Below are 19,561 nucleotides of genomic sequence, written 5' to 3'. Positions count from 1 at the left end.
TATTGTACTATGTAGTATGAAATAATAAACTATACATAGTGTAAAGTTTGAATATTTTTCACATCAAATTCTTACTTCTTGGATTTTATATCAAAGGATCTCTACATTTAAAGAACAGAGTTCTGTCATTTCACCATTATTTTTGCATGTACTCTTCCTCTCTAGATGCTTTCCTGGCTTGGCTTGCGGTGTATTAACTTTGAATGATTTGTTCCCTAACCATATAGGCTTTACAGAAGGGAGAAAAGTTTGGTTCTATTTTACCACCGGATGTGTCTATACCCTCAACTACAGTAGATTTTGGTGAGGACAACAGATTATTAGCAGTGATAACTTGCATTATGTCCCTCAATGAGATATGGTGTCAGCAGTTGGACAATTCTCAATTCGTAAGTGAAGATTATTTATTACATAAGAACAAATAATAATATCTTGAGACTGTTATACACTGTGTCCGTAAAGTATGGAACTAATTCATTTTTAGCTAAGCAGACCATTTTAAGAAATAATCCTGAAACACGTCGATTTTTTATTTTAATTTACCGTATTTTAAAATAATAATCTAATATAAAACGCGTAACATTCTTTATTTGTTGAATTAACAATATTATCAAAAATACTATCTAAAAATGTAACAAACTACAGGGTCTTACATTCAAACCAATTGCCGCTAGACAATAAGTTTTTTTTTGATATTATTATTGATTTAACTAATAAAGAATGTTACGCGTTATTTTATGAGCACACACAAAACTATTGTATTTTTATCCACCCTGTACTAATTGGAATAACATGTGATACATTTTTGCAATCAGCTCAGATAGAGTAATCGGAAAATTAAGACAAAATGGGGGTGTTCCATTTAAAAAAAATGACGATGACGTCATTACTCGAAAGTAATTCACCCTGTAAAATGAATTATTATTTCAAAATACGGTAAATTAAAATCGAAAATCGACCTGTTTCAGGATTATTTCTTGAAATGGTCTGTTTAGTTGAAAATGAATTTGTTCCATACTTTCATACACAGTGTATATTCACTGAAATGAGTACTGCTATATGAAGAAGTGGGAATTAAACTTATTGCTTTAAACTATTTGGCATTTTTGCTATCATATTTATCGTGTTTAGTGTTCGTTATATTTTGATTCTATTATATTTTTGGCTTTTATTTGTTATGTATAATGCTTTGAGTGAAATGTGTATTTTTCTTCTCTTTATTGAAAGGTATAGTGCTTTCGGCTCAAAAAGCCATCATCAGCACCATTGTTATGAAGTAAAAATTGTATTCACATGGAATGAGGACCTTGTAAAATCAAAAAATCAGATGAATTTTTTTTCAGTAACAGGAGAAGATGATTAAATTAATTTTCAATTGAGAATAGGAATTTTGTTTTTTTGAATCAAACAAAATTATCCTAATCTTCTCCTCTCACTGAAAAAAATTCAACTGATTTTTCAATTTTTAACTTCAATACTGCCCGTACATACATCGTTCATAATAACATTTTTAATTATTTCTGAGGTTACGAGATCTTCATTCCATGTGGATACTTGAATTCAATTTTTACTTCATAATAATGGTACTGATAATGACTATTTGGGCCTAGACCAGCTAATGAAGAAAAGAAAAATCATACTAGAAATCAAATAAACATTTCACTTGATACCTAACCTGAAATTTATTAGAGTACACAGACACAATCCCATATTCTTGATTTACATAGAATGGTCAACGTGATACCCCAAGCAGGTTTAGGGGCCGGGTTGAATCCAAGGGGTGCCCAGGGGGGTATTACATCCCCAAAGAAAAAGACTTTTTGATTTTGAGAGCAAAATCAAAAATAATTTTCGAGTGGACAATAGGCATTTAGACTTTTTTGTGGAATATTAATTTGATATATTGTGAGTTGTCTAACGTTTTTGTTAATCATGATTGAAAATATGTCACCAAGTATATTTTGCAGTAGAGAATTTTCAATATCTTCTTTATCAGGATACCCATAATGAGGTCATTACAAAGATGGAAAATTACTACAGTGAAGAAGGTGAGAAACTCAGAGCGAAGGATGTACAGATAGGTTCATTTTACGTTGCTCTGTACGAGTGCAATTGGTATCGTGTGAGGGCATTGGAGGTGAAGGAAGATTGCGTGAACTGTTTCCTGATCGACTACGGTGATGAATATCTTATACAAAAGGACATGATTTGTGATATTAAAAGGGAATTCGCAATATCACCCGCTCAGGTCAGTGGATTTTGCAAAATTAGATTCACAAAGTATATTTACACCTTTTTTATAGGCATTCGTTTGCCGGTTAGCGGGATTAGAGGACTTATACGACGCCAATGTGCAGTTAGAAAAGTTGGTTTCTTATATTGGTAAAGAAGTTATTTTGACTGAACAGTCTGCATCAGGTGAGTTTATTAAAAAAATATTATATCATGTTAGAGTACTCAAATTCTTCAAGTCATTAATTTTTAATATCATCTGTCATTTGATTTGTTCTTTTTGTCGGTTTACCTCGAGTGTATTTTTCGATTTTTACGAAAGATGAAATACCGGACCAAGCAACTATTTTGAATAGGAAACGAAATTTCCTGAGCTAACCACAAACATGCTTAACGCAACATCTCTTAAATAAATGAAATGGTAATTGGAAATAGTCCTTTAAGTCTTAGAGAGATGCCTAATGAAATTTTTTCATTGTCTCAAAAATAAATATGATGCAGTGTCAATTTGAATGATTATTTTAGTTCAATATTTAAATCAGTCAACAAGCTTCAAAATGAGCAAAATCCGAAAAAAAAAAGTCCGATTTAAAGTGAAGAGATTGATGACAGGTTTTTTTTTTCAAACCATGATGTTGTGTAGTACATAAATGAAGTATTTAGAATTGTCCTACTTTGAAAGCAGTAAAATATTAATAATTCTAAATATTTTATTTTTTATTGAACCAGTAATTTTTTGACAGTATGTACATAGTAAATTTAATTACCCTGGTCCTTACCTGAAATATATCAGACATTGAAAAGTATTTATTAATGGTAATTAATTAACTTTCTAGATGTCACAGAAGCAGATCAAACTGTAGCTGTGGATATGTATGACTTGAATGATGGTGTATGTATTAACAAACAACTTCTTAAGTTTTTGACAATTGAAATTGCTACACCTATAATCAGACAAGTGAGTATTGATGAAATTTCTTCAAGTAAAATTAGAAAATCTGTGTTGAAAATAAATATGAGAAATCACAACTTTTGAACTTACTTTCAGAACACAATAGAGACTGTATATATATCCCATGTGTCTGACAATGGGATTGTATACATACAAATACACTCCAAAGGCTTCACAAGTCTACAATGCCTTATGCAACATATAGAGGTGGCCATAAACCATGTTTCATCAAGTGATTATATAGAGCGCATAAACCGATTCAATTGGGAACTCAATAAGGATAAGATTTATCTTTCCAAAGACCAAGGGCATTGGTTTAGAAGCAAAATTCTTGATATGTCCCCAGACGGAGAACATGCTCAAGTTTATTTTATTGACAGAGGCAACTTCAACGTCGTCAAGGTATTTGAAAAAAAAAATTATAGCATTTTATTTTTTACTCATAAATTGTTGTGTACTATCCAACCTTCCTTGGCATCTTTTCTAATAGATTGTCATTTGTCTTGAATTATTGTAAGCATATTGCAATAATCTCTTATAGATTTTGCAGTTTCTGCAGAGGTTACTTTATTATTCTATATTCTTCCAAATAATTGTCTTCTTCAATCGTATGCGCGCTGAGAGTTAATATTGATGTAGATAAATACATAAGAAAACTACCTTCAAATTGATGGTAGCACTTACCAAAATATCCACAATTGAAGAACATTTGTTTTGTGTGATACTTACCTAGTACATGGGACTCTAAACTTGCTTGTCTTGTAATTATTATTTGTGTTTAATCTAAGTATCACAGCAAGAATAATAACAATTTTATTTAAGATCTTCCTTTAAGTGAAGACCCAAACTAAATATTTTTTAATTGATTATGGTATCATGTACCACATGAAAAGTATTAATCTGTACTATGTCTGAATACGTGAAGTTTGTTATGAAATGATGAAATTTTACTTGTACAATATACAAGGTGTCTCGAAAGAAAGTTTATATTTGTTTAGCGCACTGCGTGAATGCAATGATTGCTACTATAGCAAGAAGAAATATCTCCAATATTCGAGGTTTTTATCACTTTACTGATGCGCCAAACATTCCTCTCATTAGGAAATGGGTAAAAAAAGTTTTGGGGTGAGACTGGTTCAACACTAGATAACCAAAACCTAGGTGCCCAAGGTTATTGAAAACATGAAATAGGTTGAACAGTATGTTCATGATTATCCCAAACTCCATTTGGAACCTAGTGCTATGAATGTAGATAGATCATCGTTACAACACATTTTGCACAAAGACTTGGAGCTGCACCCCTATAAAATTCAATTGGTGTAAGAATTAAAAACGCAAGAATGATATTAAGAGTTTAGAATTCGTAAACCAGGCAATTGAGCGCTTACACACATTGTTACAAAATCATTTTGAATCCACCGCATCATCAAACTAGGTTTTAGATCACTAACACTATTGGCATCAACCAATAACATCAAAATGTTCAGAATCCAACCAATTCATCCAAATCACTGATCCTAGGAAATAATAATCTCGGAGTCTAATGGAGAAATAGCAATTATAAATAAGATTACAGAATTGGAAAAAGGGAAATTTGATCAATTAAACATAGATTTGATGGCTTTTTAGTAAGCCTGTAGCATAGATTATGTTCAAAACTTGATGTTTGTCGTTGAGCAGCTCTTTTCTAATGTTATTAATATCTGTTGAATGAAAGTGTTTCATTACCATTCTATAAGCTATAGGTGGTCAATATTGTGGATTCTATTATTTTCATGTATGCATTTTGTGAGTTTTTAAACTTTGGTGTGGTGTTGTTTACTTTGATGAAATTATCTTCTAAACCTTTAAGGAAGAGTGTTCGTCTTCTGCAAGAGTTTTATACCTTTTTGTCATTTTTGAATAATATACTACTCCATAGATTAGTATTAGGATGGGTTTAGAAAATTTAACTCAACTGCTGTTTGTTTTTAGCTCTCATTGATTTAATTTTGAAAGGCTTATTTAAGTGCATATAAAAAAAAATTGATTGGGGGAAAGTTTAGAAGCAGTGAAGTCTAGACATATATTTATGAAAAAATAGATTATTAACATAAACATACAATGAATAACGTTTGAATTCAAGGTAGCAGAAGAAGTTTTCTACCGTTTGGAAGACATCAGTGAAGTACTCTATCAGTTTCCTCCTCAAGCGGTTATGGTAAAAATGGCCCTAGAAGCCTTTCCTAAGAACTTTGCTCATCTAGCTGCTGCATTGTTAAAAGAAGGCTCTTCTGTTCTATTGAAAGTTATAGGCACAGATGAGAATGGTATACCTATTGGAGAATTCTATAGAAGATCAAATGAGGAAGGTTTGCTGTGCATCAATAAATCCATTGCTATGGAAATGGAAATAAGGTAACTATGTCTATTTGCAAAATGATCAAGTTATGCCTCATACTTATTTCAGCTCAAGAAATGAAAGTAATCCATTGAAAGGTACAAAGAGCAAATTGGATAAATTGACTCAGAATGTCCGTAAGTATTAAGCCAACATACTTATCAATTCAAATGAGATTAAGCATATTCTCAGACTCTTATTTACTAAGCTGTCAATGTGCACACCAAAACACATTTTCAAATCGTACATGACACCCACATCTTTTATGACTGCACTCCCTGTTTTCCACTCAAATTGTAGCTTGACTGAAACGGATATAGATATTTGCTTACACTTACTGATGTAAATGAACATTTTATTGAGCTCACACCATTCTTCTAGTCTCTCCAGATCAGATTACGATTTGAAATTTCAGCTAATCTGTTGACCACCAAAAAATGTTCAAATCATCAGCAAATATCGTCGGTTTACTGCCAAAACAAGATGAGTACATTTTTTGTCATTTTTGCGTTAAGTGCATTTTCGTAACCAAATTTTCCTGATTTCTGGCATTAATTGTGTTCACAGCATCACAATCAATGAATATTTTTACTTATTAAAGGTTTTCTCTCATGAAGTTGTCTTATTGAAGGCAGAAACTTTCAAACCTATTTACACAAAACTAATAAAAGGTTACTTATCTGGTTTTGGCAGTATGCGAGATGAGGTACTTCGCATATCTGAAACAAGTACTGGATCATTATGCACAGAAAAGAACCCAAATGACTACCCTGCTGACAAGGATACAGGAATTTTAACCTGGGTTCGGACAGTCGAATATGGCCTGAACCAATCATGCAATCGGCTGTGATTCCAAATGATGATAGCTTCGTCTCAAAACACATTGATCCACCTTATTGATGCCTTGGAAATATCAGTATGAACTACATAAACTTGTTCCCTCCTAATTAAATGAATTAATGACAGGATGGCAAGCATCTATCCTGAAAAGAATATCCAAGGCATACTCTATTACAAGATCAGCACTATCTGAGAAGACGAGATCCAACAATCCCCATAAGAGTTCCTGACCGAATTTACCTGGTTTGATCATTAAAACCAAGGGCATCTCCAACAACAAGAGTGTGTTGTTGGTGTCAGAGACTCCGTTGAAACAGTTAACATGTCAACCAAACATTTCCCAAATTATAGTCACCGGGTGTGAAAACCTTACTTGGATTAGAAGAATTGTACATACAGAGTTAGGCAAAATACAAGAACTTGGAGTATATAAAGAGTTCTAAATAATACACATGACAACAATTATTTTTTGAGTAGCTAGCAAATAGAAGGGCGTAATACATTATTCAAAAAAAAATTTTGGGTTGCAGAACTTTCTTACTCCCTAAGATAAATGTTTCTCTAAATGGATTTCGTTTCATTAATAACTGGTTTTAGGCTGAATGAGACAGTTTTGACAAGACAATGACTATTTCACTTCTATCCGATTAAAATTGTACAAACCATTAGGTTACTTTTTATTACGAGATAAAACATATACAAATTATACCCTGTAAAACCTAAGGATGTCTACTATAAGATGTATATACAGGGTGGCCATTTGAAAACGAAACAGACGAGATTACAGACGAAATAAAGTTTTTCGATAGAAATGCTCGGACAGGTCGATTTCTGTTTCGAGGGGGACAACTTAAGATGTAGGTTACGGACGCATAGCGCTTCAACCCTTGCTGCTACAACCCCCACCCCCAATTTTTGAATAGGGAAGATGGGGTGAGTGATACCTCAATTTAAAGGTATTTTTATACTGATTTCAGCACAGTAATTGTTTTTTCATTTTATGCATTAGTTCTCGAAATATTCATGCGTTAGTTAGTTAGGAAGGAAGCCACAGTCATGGTTGTTTTGAAGCTCAAAATGTCGATTTTTCACAAAACACTACAAGTGCCATGAAAACACTACTTCATTTTCAAATACTTAGTTAAGAATATTTCGAGATGCATAAAATGAAAAAACAATTACTGTGCTGAAATCAGTATAAAAATACCTTTCAAATGAGGTATCACTCACCCCATCTTCCCTATTCAAAATTTGGGGGAGAGGGTTGTAGTAGCAAGGGTTGAAGCGCTATGCGTCCGTAACCTACATCTTAAGTTGTCCCCCTCGAAACAGAAATCGACCTGTCCGAGCATTTCTATCGAAAAACTTTATGTCGTCTGTAATCTCGTCTATTTCGTTTTCAAATGGCCACCCTGTATATTAGATCTGTTGTGAGAAAGGCACTATTGGATAGCGCTTGGTAGCAACATAAATTTATATCTCAGGATATATTATATTCCATTATGAAAGGTCTCCTGGATATTACTCCAAGCTGATCTTAATCTAACCATGGAAACCACGATAAAATCTGTGCTGTAGTTTTGCAGTTGAGTGAATACAGAAAATTAAAAATGTATTTTTGTATCTCTTCTGAATTCCAGCGCCAATTTAAAATAAATAAATTTATTCATGAATTAATCAAAATTATCAGACACATATGTTGAACACAAGTTCTACGATAACAAATATTGTATAATTTTTCTAACTCAATGCAAATTATGCTCCTGATTCACATTTTGTTATTATCTTCCCTTTGTTTATAGAGAAAGAAAAAGTGCCATCTAGCGGCTCATTGATGAGCCCCAAACTTCCAGAGATGGGAGCTTATTTTGGAGTCAATATACCTTTCACAGTGAATCCTTGGAATTATTTTGTAAGTCAACAAACGCTATATCTTTCATCAATAACAATGATTCATCAATACTATTGAATCATCTGATGCAAAACCCCAATTCTGATAAAATAGAGAATCATTGCATTTTTTTCAACTTGCATGGATATTTTCAGGTTCAGCCATATAATTCCAAAGATCAACTGGACAGTATGATGGTTGCACTTCAGGAGAGATACAAGAACACAACATGCAGTTCTACCCAGGCAAAAAATATAGTACCAGGTCAGATATTTGCAGCCAAGCACACTGATGGTATTTGGTATAGGTGAATATTCAAATGTGGAATAGTTATGAAATGTTCAATTTTTTCTTTGAATCATATTTTTCTAGGACAAGCGTGTTGAAAGTTATACATTCTGGATCTATATCCGTGTTTTACTGTGATTTTGGCTATTACTCAAACTTGTCTGTTAGCCAACTGATACCTCTTGACGCAGAATTCACAAAGTTGCCATTCCAAGCACTAAAGGCCAAGTTATCAGGTAATTAGGATACTCATTTTTTCATTGTTGTAATGCAACTGTATTTACCAAATGTTTTAATTTACTCCAATTCAAAGGCATTAAACCAAAGAAGAATAAGTGGTCTATGGAAGATTGCGAGGTCTTTTCAGAACTTGTGAAAGGGAAAGCCTTGATATCTGTACTCATGGACATTGAAAAAGATGAACTTTATGAGTCAGATCCAGTACTGAAACTTACCCTCATAGATACTACAACAGATGAAGATATTTTTATTGATCAAGAACTGATAAGAAGGAATATAGCAATAAAGGCTGACTGAAAAGGATATTTTCACTTATGATATTTTGTTTGTTGTTATCATATAACTTTATTGTAGATATGTTTTATTATAGTTTGATGAGATCAGATTTATTTGCTATTTGATTGATCAAAATATCAAACAAATCATTCACTGTAGAGTAAACATATATTTATATAAATAACAATGTTGAATATTCTTGTTAGAAAAATTATTTGTTTCAAATAGAAATGTTTAATGTTGATTTAGACTTTAATAATTTGTTATTGTTCACAAGAATGTTTTTCTTTCAGTTTTGGACTTATTTGTTTTGTTTGTATCAAGTGATAATTTTCTATTGTTTTGTAATAAACTTTTGAAATTTCATTCAGTTCCTTGCAATCTCATGATTTTTGCAGTACCAGTCCACGCTTTCCTTTACAGCTTTTGAAAATGGAGTGAACTCAAAATCAGGTAAGTATTTTCTCAGTTTAGAATTACTGGCTGTTTTCTTATATTGCCCATCTGCTTTTGAAGTATCAAATAAAAGTGTTGAATTGCAATTATAAGCTTTTAGAATTTCTTCAGCCACTTCTTTGATTGTAACCTCATCTGATTCGTCCACTAAAATATAACATTTTGCATTTCAGTCTGAAAATAATTTTATAACCAATAACATACCTGCAAGAATAATAGGTTCTATTTCATTGTATTCATACAAAACCCAAAGAAATAGCTTGGCCAAATCCCTTGAATATATAAATTGTCGGACTGGCTTCCCTGACCCAAAAACTGTAAAACTGGTCCCACCTACAATATACAAGATGATCATTCTCCGCTTTATATTTTTACCATCAAAATTAGTTTGTATGAGTAATGTACTTGCCTGCTTGAATTTCATCAAAAAATTTCCTTATTAAAGCAGGAATGACATGACCTGATTTTAAGTTGAAATTATCATTGGGACCAAAAACATTACAAGGTATAACTGAAGTGAACTGACATCCATATTGTTGATTATAAGCTTTATTCATCACATCCACCATTCTCTTAGCATAACTATATCCATAATTAGAAGTGTGAGGTGGACCATTGTGTACCTTAAATAAATATTTGTTTCATCAAGAATATAATGAAGGTATTTTATGAATTTTTCTCATTACCATACTTTCATCAATAGGGTAACTAGTCTTATCTGGAAATATACAAGTTGAAAGGCATGACACAACCTTTTTCACTCCACTTTCAAAACTAGTTTGAAGAACATTGTCATTTATATGAAGATTATCTTTCTGAAAATTTAACAATCATGTAGTAACTCTGAAACATATACGCAAAACCCTTACTAAAAAATCTAAATTGTTTGACATATTATCAAAAAGGCCTCCAACTTTAGCAGCCAAATGTATTACATGGGTGGGTTTATATTTCTCAAAAAGTTTTTTCGTTTGCACAATATCACTAAAAAAATTAATATTGAATGAAGTTTCTATATTTTAACACAATATATTACCATAAATTTCCATCTTTACTGTTAAGAAAAATCCATTTTTCATTCTCTCTTTTTTGTGAAGTAACTAATTCTTCTATCGCTTTTCCAACTAAGCCACTACCTCCTGTTACCAATATTGTTTTTGATTCACTCATTGCCTTTGTGGTATCCCCAAATAATTACTTAGGAAATATATCTAAAATTTTGCCAATAACGAAAATCAGGTTATAAGTAGTATCTTGAGATTTATTCACCTTACTTCGTTTCTTCCTTTATCGTTATTATGGACAAATAAGTCTCAACAAATACTTAGCTCAATCCTTAGATTGCGATATATATGGAAAAATCAAATTTTACGTGGAATGTGTCACAAAAAATAACCATAGAGTGAATCTGGGCAGGATTAGGTATTTCGTTTCGAGTCAGCTGATTTTGACAGTAACTGCTATTTTACTGTGAGGTAGCCAGTTAGTTCCAGTTTTGTTGAAAATCTAACAACAAGAAAATCAAATTCCCAAAGTTGAATTTCATATGAATATTCGATAAAAAAAATTTGGAATAGTTAATGAAAAAGACAAAACGGCCTGAATGCTTTCAAAACCAAACATTTTGCAGCCAAAAATTCAATGGAATAGCCAAACCAGTGCTTCTATCCAATGGTATCACCCTAAAAGCGGTCACTACGCAGAACCCCGATATTGAGGTAACTGCCCCAGAGCAACCATCATGCCACTGTTCATCAGGAATTTCAAAAATTCTGACTTTCTTCACTATATCAACAGCTCGATCAACAAGGAAATCGACCTTACAACCAAGAACGCACTAAGCTCGAATCATAATCCTGTGCTTATGCATATTGAAAATTACAAGAACAAAAAAGGAAAGAAATAATCGAAAACAAGTTCCAATAGTCTACATGAATAGAATGCACCGAAGATCTTGAAAAAATTGATATTGAGTAATTGGGTTCTTCTGCCGAGTGGTGAAAAAATCGAAGGCATCTCTTTGAAACATTTTGTTAATAACATAGAGAAAATAGTCATTAATAAAAAACCAACAATTTCGAAGCAAATTGTATTCGCCCTCGTCGCAGCAACATGCCATCTGACTCTCTAATCTAAATGCTGGTGTTCCGCAGGGATCAATTCTAGCACCAACTATTTCTACTTCACATCAATGATCTGTTGGGAGCAACTTAATTCATGTCCAGTACACAGTTTTGCGGATGATAGTACCCTCCATACCGCCTTCTCTTCCAGGGCTCCAATACCAGCCCGCCAAATCGCAGTAACGAACGAGGAAGAAATGTTAATAACATAAATATGGACTTGGCAATAATTCTTGAATGGGGATCCAATAACTTGGTGGATTTCAATGCAGACAAAACACAAGCATGTCTTTTCTCTAGAAAGGCCGATCTCAGTATGCCCAACATAAGCTTGTCAGGAGTAACTGTGCCTTTGAAGTCATCCATCTCGATGCTTGGTATTACTATCAGCAATAATTTCTTGGGAATATCACGTGAGATCAATTGCCAAAAGTGCATCCCAAAAACTTGGTTTTCTGTTTCGTGCTAGGAACTATTTCACCTCCAGTCAGCTTCTTATGACTTATAAGGCGCAGATCCGACCTGTCCTGGAATACTGTTCACATGTTTGGAGTGCGGCACCTAAACATATTTTGAAACTGCTAGATTCTGTCCAAAGGAGGGCAATTCGTCTCGTCGGTGATGCCTCGCTTACAAACTCGCTCACCACTTTGGAACACCGTAGAAAAGTTAGCGATCTGTCTCTATTTTATAGATATTTTCATGGGCGATGCTCTTCTGAAATATCAACAATCGTTCCTCCTTTGGCAGTCTCTTCGAGGTTAACCCGTCAAGTTCAGTCTTCACACCCCTTTGTGGTCGCGTTGGAGACCTGCAGTACATATCTTTTCAAAGACTCGTTCATCCAACGAACAGCAAGGCTCTGGAACACATTGCCTAGGGAGGTGTTCCCCGAGGCATATAACCTTCATAAATTCAAAAAGAACACCAATTCCTACCTTCTTTCATTGGTTCTCACGATGTTCTCTGAACATCGAACAAGGCTAGCCGATAATAGTCACCAGTTTGTCGTGCATCTTTCTACAGCTAGGACATCGGTGTATCAGAAGGCTTTTCTTTACCGAACTGCAAGGCTATGGAATACCCTACCTCAACATGTATTCCCCCTTGGTTACAACTTACAGCAGTTTAAGACACGCACAAACCGATTTCTTCTTAATTCATCTCGGGGCGCTTGAAAGGGCGTTATAAGCTCAGTCTTTTCCCGAGAGATGCGTATAAAAAAAAATTACAGGATATCTCCTTTCGTGAGAACCAGAACAAACAAAAAATTCAGAACAAGCTTATCATGTACCATTGTTCGTCCCACTGTAACTTGAGCTTCAACGTGTTAAAGAGGCTTTCGCACCACAACGAAATTCAATGAGTTACAAATGAGATCAAAACCATCGTGAGGCAAACCAACCACCGTTGAAGAAATTTATTCATGAAATCGCTCTCAAGATTCTTGGGAAATCGATAAAACACTCCAACCGATTAGTCAGAGAATCCATCTATCTACTTATCTATGATCCCTAGACTACGACTTCTATCAGATCCAATCATCGAAATCTTGCACTTCAAATCGAGTCTTTTGACGACCGTTAGGCCCAGTTTCACCAAACAGCACTTGATCCCAGATTGATTAAACTCCGCTTGTTACTCAAGCAGGCTTAACAGTGTTTTCTGTTTCACCATGCATCAACCCGTCCAAAGATGATCGCGATTAACCAAATCGCGATTAAATAGTCGGACCATTTGGCAACGTTGTGAACAAAGAGTTATAACAGTGTTCTGTATCGTATTAGCAGTGATGACCAACATTGGCGCTAGGTGTCAGGTGTCATTCATTCATAACTCATAACATTTCGAAACATTTGTCATCTTGTAAACAAAAAACAAAGTTAATTTTTGCCGAAAATGTCGAGTGATGTGCTTCGAAATGTCGGAAACTTGCAGAAGTTAAAAAGAAATTATCCCCTTTCACAAAACCACACATTCTGTAAAAAAAAACTATATAAGTAATTTTATTAACTTATTTATTTTTAAGTTTAACTGCTTCTTAAATAATATGTAGCCTTTGTATAAGAAATTAATTATTTATCACTTTTTTAATAAGTAAACAAGATTTTCATTTATATTTTTTAATGTAAATTATTGGTTTCCTCTAATGATTTTTGACTGAATGTATGTAAAAAATATTCACATTTTATGTTTGAACGTTATTAAGTGACTTCCTGTTTGTTGAGTTTTGTTATACAATTAAAGTTGATTTTGTACTTGAGAGCTTTAATTATCCCATTTCACAAAACCACACATTCTGTAAAAAAAACTATTTAAGTAATTTTATTAACTTATTTATTTTTATTAACAAGTTTAACTGCTTCTTAAATAATATTTCAATCAAACATATCAATAAATTATTCTTTGCAATAAATTTCATAAAACACAAAAACAAAGTTTACGGCTATTTTAAATGGGAAATATTGTGCCTATACATATAGTCATATTTTGATAAAATTGACCCAAAAATTAGAAAAAAATTTGCTGGCTGCGAGTGATTTTTTTTTCTTTGTCAGCTGTTTTCAATGTCTTAAGTCCTATTGTTCCTGCCTCACTTCTGGATGTGGATCTTCCGCAATCTCTTCATGTTCTTCCACTACAACCCTTCCAATTTCCCTGCGCTGTCGCTCTAGCATTACCAGCCTGAAATATACATATAAATTAGCATTTGCTTTGCTATTATAGAAATGCCAAAATATGTTCAATAATCTTCAGGCCGGACACAAACCTTGTGAAGTATTGATGAACCATAGTACGTCTTTCTCGGTGCTCAGGGTAATCTCTCCTCTCGTTCAATGGATGACCTAAGACTGCTATGGGATTTTGTCCCATGTCTCCCTGAGCTATTATAACATCCCAGCTGGTAGGTTGGCTTCAAACTCAGCATCAAAAGGTGGGACATCTTCCCCACGTCTTCGTAGGACATTATGAAGTACAGCCGTTGCCACTATTACAGGAAATACTTTATCCAAATCGATTCTAAAACCTAACGATAATACAGGAAAGCGTCTTTTCCAAACTCCAAACATTCTTTCCACAGGGTTTCTCGTTCTGATTTGAGATTCGTTGTATAATTGTTCCGCAGGGTTCAAACAATTTTCAAAAGGAGTCATGAAATACTTGGTACAGGAATATCCACTATCTCCTACTAGGACAGCATTTCCATATCTGTCATCATCAAACATAGCTTTCCGATAGCAATTACGGAATATGGTGGAATCATGACTACTTCCAGGCCACCTCGCAACTATGTCTGTGAATTCAAGTTTGGCATTGCATATAGCCTGAACATTCAGTGAAAAGTAACCCTTTCTGCAACGAAACAGCTCTGCATTATCACCACCTGAAAAATGACATAAATTTAATGAAACAGTGGGAGAAGAATCATTACATGTAGGAGGAAAGAAGGACGTACCTGGAGTTTTAATTTTAACATGAGTGCAATCGATGGCACCCAAAACCCTTGGAAAGCTTGCAATTCCGAAAAATTCAGGCTGTGTTCTTCGAATTTCCTCCTGAGTTTCAGGGAATGTTATATGCAGTGGACGGAGAGAGGCAATAGCAGTACTCACTCGATGAATTATTCTGTGGGCTGTCGATTTACTAATTCCAGTGAAGTCTGCAACTGTCATTTGGTGACAACCAGTAGCATAGTATCGTAAGGTGCATAGTAACTGATTCATTGGAGAAACAGAATTATTCCTGGAAATCAATAGGAAACGCAAAATCAGTGTATCAAACTATATTGCAAACATAACCTCAACAATATCAGTAGCCAATTCAAAAGGAAAATGAAACATTAAAACTTACTTCTCGTTTGCAAATTCAATTTGTTCCTCAATTGAACCCAGTATTTGGAGTGCAGCTTTTTTTGAGAGACGGAATCTTTTCTCAAAATCCGCATTGTCCAAATTTTGGAAATGATCTTCTCTTTCTCGGATCCATCGAGGACGTCGAACGACAAATTCTTCATCACTATCATCATCTTCAAAGGCAAGATCATATACTCGTCGAAAGGCCATTTTAACGAAATTTCCGGAAAAATAATTACATAGACAAGAGTTCCAAATAATTATTAATCTCAGCTTGAAAGGTTATAATCACAGACTAACCAGACAATTCACTCTGCCGTTTTTAGGCACGGCGTTTCGTTGACCTTGAATTTCACTATGAACTACTGTAGTAAAAAATGACAAAGATAACCGAACTTCCCACTCTTTCTAAAAGGTTCAAAACGCATGTGATTTGTCAGATTAACCCATTCAAATTTTTGAATTCACCCGACTGCTTATATTCAACTCCTATTCTCTTTGAATATTGAATACCAAGCTAAATTTATCAAAGTATTCAAAATACCTGTTTTTTTATAAACATTAAATATATTTCTTTGAATTAAAACAACAAAGGAACTAAATATTTTATTATTTTTAATATATTTGAAATTAGTAAATATGGTAGCCGGTCAAGGTAAAATATGTACGAAGTGTTCTGTTAAAAATTGTAATAGAGCAAGATATCAAGGGTTTTCTACGAATTCCATAAGATTCTTCAGATTTCCTAACCCCAGTTTATAAGGACCGAGTGATTCCTAATCCAGTTTATAAGGACCGAGTTATGCAATGGAAATTGGCTTGTAGTGATGACATAATAATGAACAAAGATGCAATGCTGTTATATTCAAATAACAGAATATGCAGTATCCACTTTGATGCCAACCTAATGACAAATCACCATTTATCGAAAAATGCAATTCCAACATTGAATCTGTATCTGAAAGTATGTATCATAATGAAATTCCTTGGAATACTAGCATGATTCTAAAAAAAAAACGTCTATTGGTTGCTTCTTAGAATCTTATCAATGTTCTAAGGGTTGCTTGGTATCTCTGAGATTCAAAAAATCTTTTTCGTCTTACTGATGAATGACTCCTCTGTTTACGGCAGACTATGATTGCAAGGAGAGCTCGAGCAGCGATCCTACATTGAGAGAAATATTTGAATGTAGAATTATTTGCGATTAATATTTTAAATCAAGCAAGAACAAAATAAAATTTATTTTCTTAGAACTGTCATTTTCAATAACATAACCTAAGCGAACGCAAAATCCACGATTCAAATTGAACTATCGCTGCGATTAGTCGAAAGAATCAATCTAGCTCTCTGATTGGTCACCCCGAATCACCCCGAACTCATTCATAAATACGAGTAGAGCGAATTCGAGGTCAACGAAACGCCGGTGACGATTTCCTTTGTAAATGCATAGAGTGAAACATCTGTAGTAATCTGTGTTATAATCCTCCAAAAATGGCCGATTAGTGCTAAATCGCGATTGGTCGATTAAATGGCGCTTTGGAGTGTGGTGAAACGCTACATTACATTAATCGTGATCTAAAGCCTCACTTAAGAGCTAAGTCAAGATTAAAGCATTTGGTGAAACTGGGCCTTAGTGAATTAACGGTTTACTGTATCCCTCAATCTCCCCGAAAAAACCCGTTCATCAAATCTACCCATAAAATAGTTCGTCCATGAGGATTTCCCATGATTTAACAAAAAAACCCAAGAATTCAGTATCACCCTTCGAGCCTTCAACGTATACATACTGGATGTCCCATAAAGACCACGTCAAACCGAGGAAGAATGTTGATCAAAGGATAACCTACCTGCTATGACAAAAATCAAGGTCACTTTATGGACTGGTATATTTAATGGTGCAATTTTGGGCCTGATCGAACTGCCGCCATCTCTAAACGCAAACAATTATTTGGAATTTTTAACCGACCAGCTGCCCATTTTATTGGAAGATGTGCCACTGGCGCTGCGACGTAGTCTGTGGTTTCAACATGATGGATGCCCAGCACATTACGGACGGGAAGTTACCGCACATTTGAATAGAACTTATCCCCACCGGTGGATTGGAAGAGGACTGAGGAGGTGAAATTTTATGGCCTCCTCGTTCACCTGACCTAAATCCTCTTGTTGGACTATTATTGGGGCTGCCTAAAAGACAAAGTATACGCAACACCCATACGTGATGAAGCCGAATTGAGAGAACGCATCCGAGTTGCTGCAGCGTAAATATCCATCCATTGGAGGGCAGTGAAAACGTCGTTTCTCAGTCGATGCAGAGTCTGAATACGCGAAGGAGGTCGCCATTCTGAACATGTTCTGTAATGATTGTAAATGCTTTTCATGTCATTAAAAATATTAGTACCTACCCTAAATAATAACCGTCAAATTATAGTCAGAAACGTACCCTGCTGGATAGAAACAGCCATATCTTTTTTCTTTGAATAACAAATGATTTGTGTGATACCTTTTTGAAGCCACTATAAAATAGACAATTTATTGATGTAATGTACAGCAGTAGCTCAGTAGATTTTGGTTCCACTACGATGCGCTAAACTTCATGAACCAAAAAGAATCCACTATCAAAATTTTCATTAAAAATATTTCTCACGGACCCCTTTGAAATGTTCGGATAATGTTTTTAATGTAAACGTTGAAATCATTCTTCAGCAATATTTTACTGAAAAAATTAACCAAAAAGTTGTAAAATTGTACCAACCGTAAAGACAAAACTATTGAAAGGGGCAAAAATTCATTATTTCATAGCAGGTGGGTTATCCTTTGATCTACATTCTCCCACGGTTTGACGTGGTCTTTACGGGACATCCTGTATATACCTAAGATGTTTTTCGACATCTTATTATATATATAATAATCAATTCAATTGAACTGAAGTTTCAGGAAGAATGCAGTGAAGATATACCTGATGGTAAGCCAGATAATATCCCAAAACCTAATGTATCAATAACACTTTGTACAAAATAGAATTTGTGTTTTATAAAGTAAATTTTAGGTTATTTGTTCACTTAATTGAATATATTGTACAGAATATGAATGTTTGGAGATCCAATCGTGAGATTGCACATAACATTGCTTTTTTATCAAGTGACTTTCAATCCGATGATGGATGGAATCAATTTTTGAAAGACAAAATGGCCCAGAATTTTTAAATGGCAGCAGATCATAACATGAATATTCGGACGAGGAAACTAACTAGCAATATCAAATAGACATTTTAATATTAAAGCAATTTATTCATATTATAAATTGCAACTCTTCAAGGAAAATAAAGGAAACAGCCAGATGATCAACTATGATTTTTATTTTGAACAATACCATACTCAGTTTTTAATTCCAGAAAAGAATATGAAGTCTTCTGGTCCTTAAATTAAAAAGGGTACATAATATATATTTCCTATATCACACTCCACAAAATTATCTTGACTAAGTTAGGCACTTTCCCGTAAATTTTCAAACAGTAGATCAGTTTTTTCATAAAGATATATCAATTGAATAGTACATAATAAAACTCCATTTCCTTGAAATATTTTGAGATTTCAAAAATATAGCTGTGATATAAATAATCTTTGGAGAAATAGTTTGAATGCTTCGACAATTATATTTGAAGAATTATTGGCTCATTTACCTAGCACCTTAGATATTTAGTTTTGATTAATTTGTGATATCCCAAACACATTTCAAGATAACATGGAAGAGATCCTTCAAAAATTATAATTATACCATTTGAATAAACCAAAGAAAAGAGTGGATTTTTCCGTTTTTTTAATGAAATATTATTTCTTTCTAGTTGAAATCCAAATAATTAGCATAAATAAAGTTGGTTTGAATAAAACCAAACTACAATTTATAATAAATCAGTGATCAACATAATTCTTCTCACAGAGCTAAACCTTTCAAGGAATATTATTTTAAGAAGATATTTGCTAGGATGATCTAGCAGAAAACTATTTGTGTTAGGAAAAGTATAAATTGTAG

General features: G+C 33.8%; 3 protein-coding genes and 1 long non-coding RNA gene across 9 annotated transcripts in view; 2 read left to right on the top strand and 2 right to left on the bottom strand.

Annotated features, from left to right (window-relative positions):
- LOC123675166 (tudor domain-containing protein 7) overlaps nt 1–9,465 on the top strand; it is a 41,383-nt gene extending 31,918 nt beyond the window's left edge. For 4 of the 5 annotated variants that reach the window (XM_045610463.1, XM_045610460.1, XM_045610464.1 and 1 more), the window contains exons 9-19: nt 228–389; nt 1,997–2,248; nt 2,304–2,418; nt 3,069–3,190; nt 3,281–3,586; nt 5,310–5,581; nt 5,634–5,701; nt 8,207–8,316; nt 8,451–8,602; nt 8,668–8,819; nt 8,897–9,465. In XM_045610463.1, coding sequence (XP_045466419.1) covers nt 228–389; nt 1,997–2,248; nt 2,304–2,418; nt 3,069–3,190; nt 3,281–3,586; nt 5,310–5,581; nt 5,634–5,701; nt 8,207–8,316; nt 8,451–8,602; nt 8,668–8,819; nt 8,897–9,120 — 1,935 coding nt within the window. In that variant the 3' untranslated portion in view covers nt 9,121–9,465. The remainder of the gene's footprint in view (nt 1–227; nt 390–1,996; nt 2,249–2,303; nt 2,419–3,068; nt 3,191–3,280; nt 3,587–5,309; nt 5,582–5,633; nt 5,702–8,206; nt 8,317–8,450; nt 8,603–8,667; nt 8,820–8,896) is intronic. The other variant, XM_045610461.1, reaches the window with a different exon arrangement.
- On the bottom strand, nt 9,249–10,987 carry LOC123675169 (GDP-L-fucose synthase). 2 transcript variants are annotated; one of them, XM_045610469.1, is made up of 7 exons: nt 10,830–10,987; nt 10,592–10,766; nt 10,425–10,539; nt 10,242–10,370; nt 9,965–10,178; nt 9,760–9,888; nt 9,249–9,702 (listed from the first exon to the last, which is right to left on the bottom strand). In XM_045610469.1, exons 2-7 carry the CDS (start codon nt 10,723–10,725, stop codon nt 9,467–9,469), a joined length of 957 nt encoding a protein of 318 aa, XP_045466425.1. In that variant the 5' UTR covers nt 10,726–10,766; nt 10,830–10,987; the 3' UTR covers nt 9,249–9,466. The 2 variants fall into 2 exon arrangements, with proteins under 2 accessions (XP_045466425.1, XP_045466424.1); XM_045610468.1 differs by having other exon boundaries at nt 10,825–10,983.
- A 3,579-nt stretch (nt 10,988–14,566) lies between these two features.
- Nucleotides 14,567–15,816, bottom strand: LOC123675256 (putative nuclease HARBI1). Its single transcript, XM_045610603.1, has 2 exons — nt 15,136–15,816; nt 14,567–15,063 (listed from the first exon to the last, which is right to left on the bottom strand). Exons 1-2 carry the CDS (start codon nt 15,401–15,403, stop codon nt 14,567–14,569), a joined length of 765 nt encoding a protein of 254 aa, XP_045466559.1. The 5' UTR covers nt 15,404–15,816.
- A 2,505-nt stretch (nt 15,817–18,321) lies between these two features.
- Nucleotides 18,322–18,876, top strand: LOC123675170. Its single transcript, XR_006746762.1, has 2 exons — nt 18,322–18,494; nt 18,579–18,876. It is a non-coding gene; the product is annotated as an uncharacterized LOC123675170 (long non-coding RNA).
- The last annotated feature ends 685 nt before the right edge of the window (nt 18,877–19,561 follow it).

This window comes from Harmonia axyridis, chromosome 3 (assembly GCF_914767665.1).
Source record: "Harmonia axyridis chromosome 3, icHarAxyr1.1, whole genome shotgun sequence".
Taxonomy (NCBI): Eukaryota; Metazoa; Arthropoda; class Insecta; order Coleoptera; family Coccinellidae; genus Harmonia; species Harmonia axyridis.
Note: the sequence above shows the minus strand (reverse complement) of the source record. Positions and strands in the feature narration are given on the sequence as shown.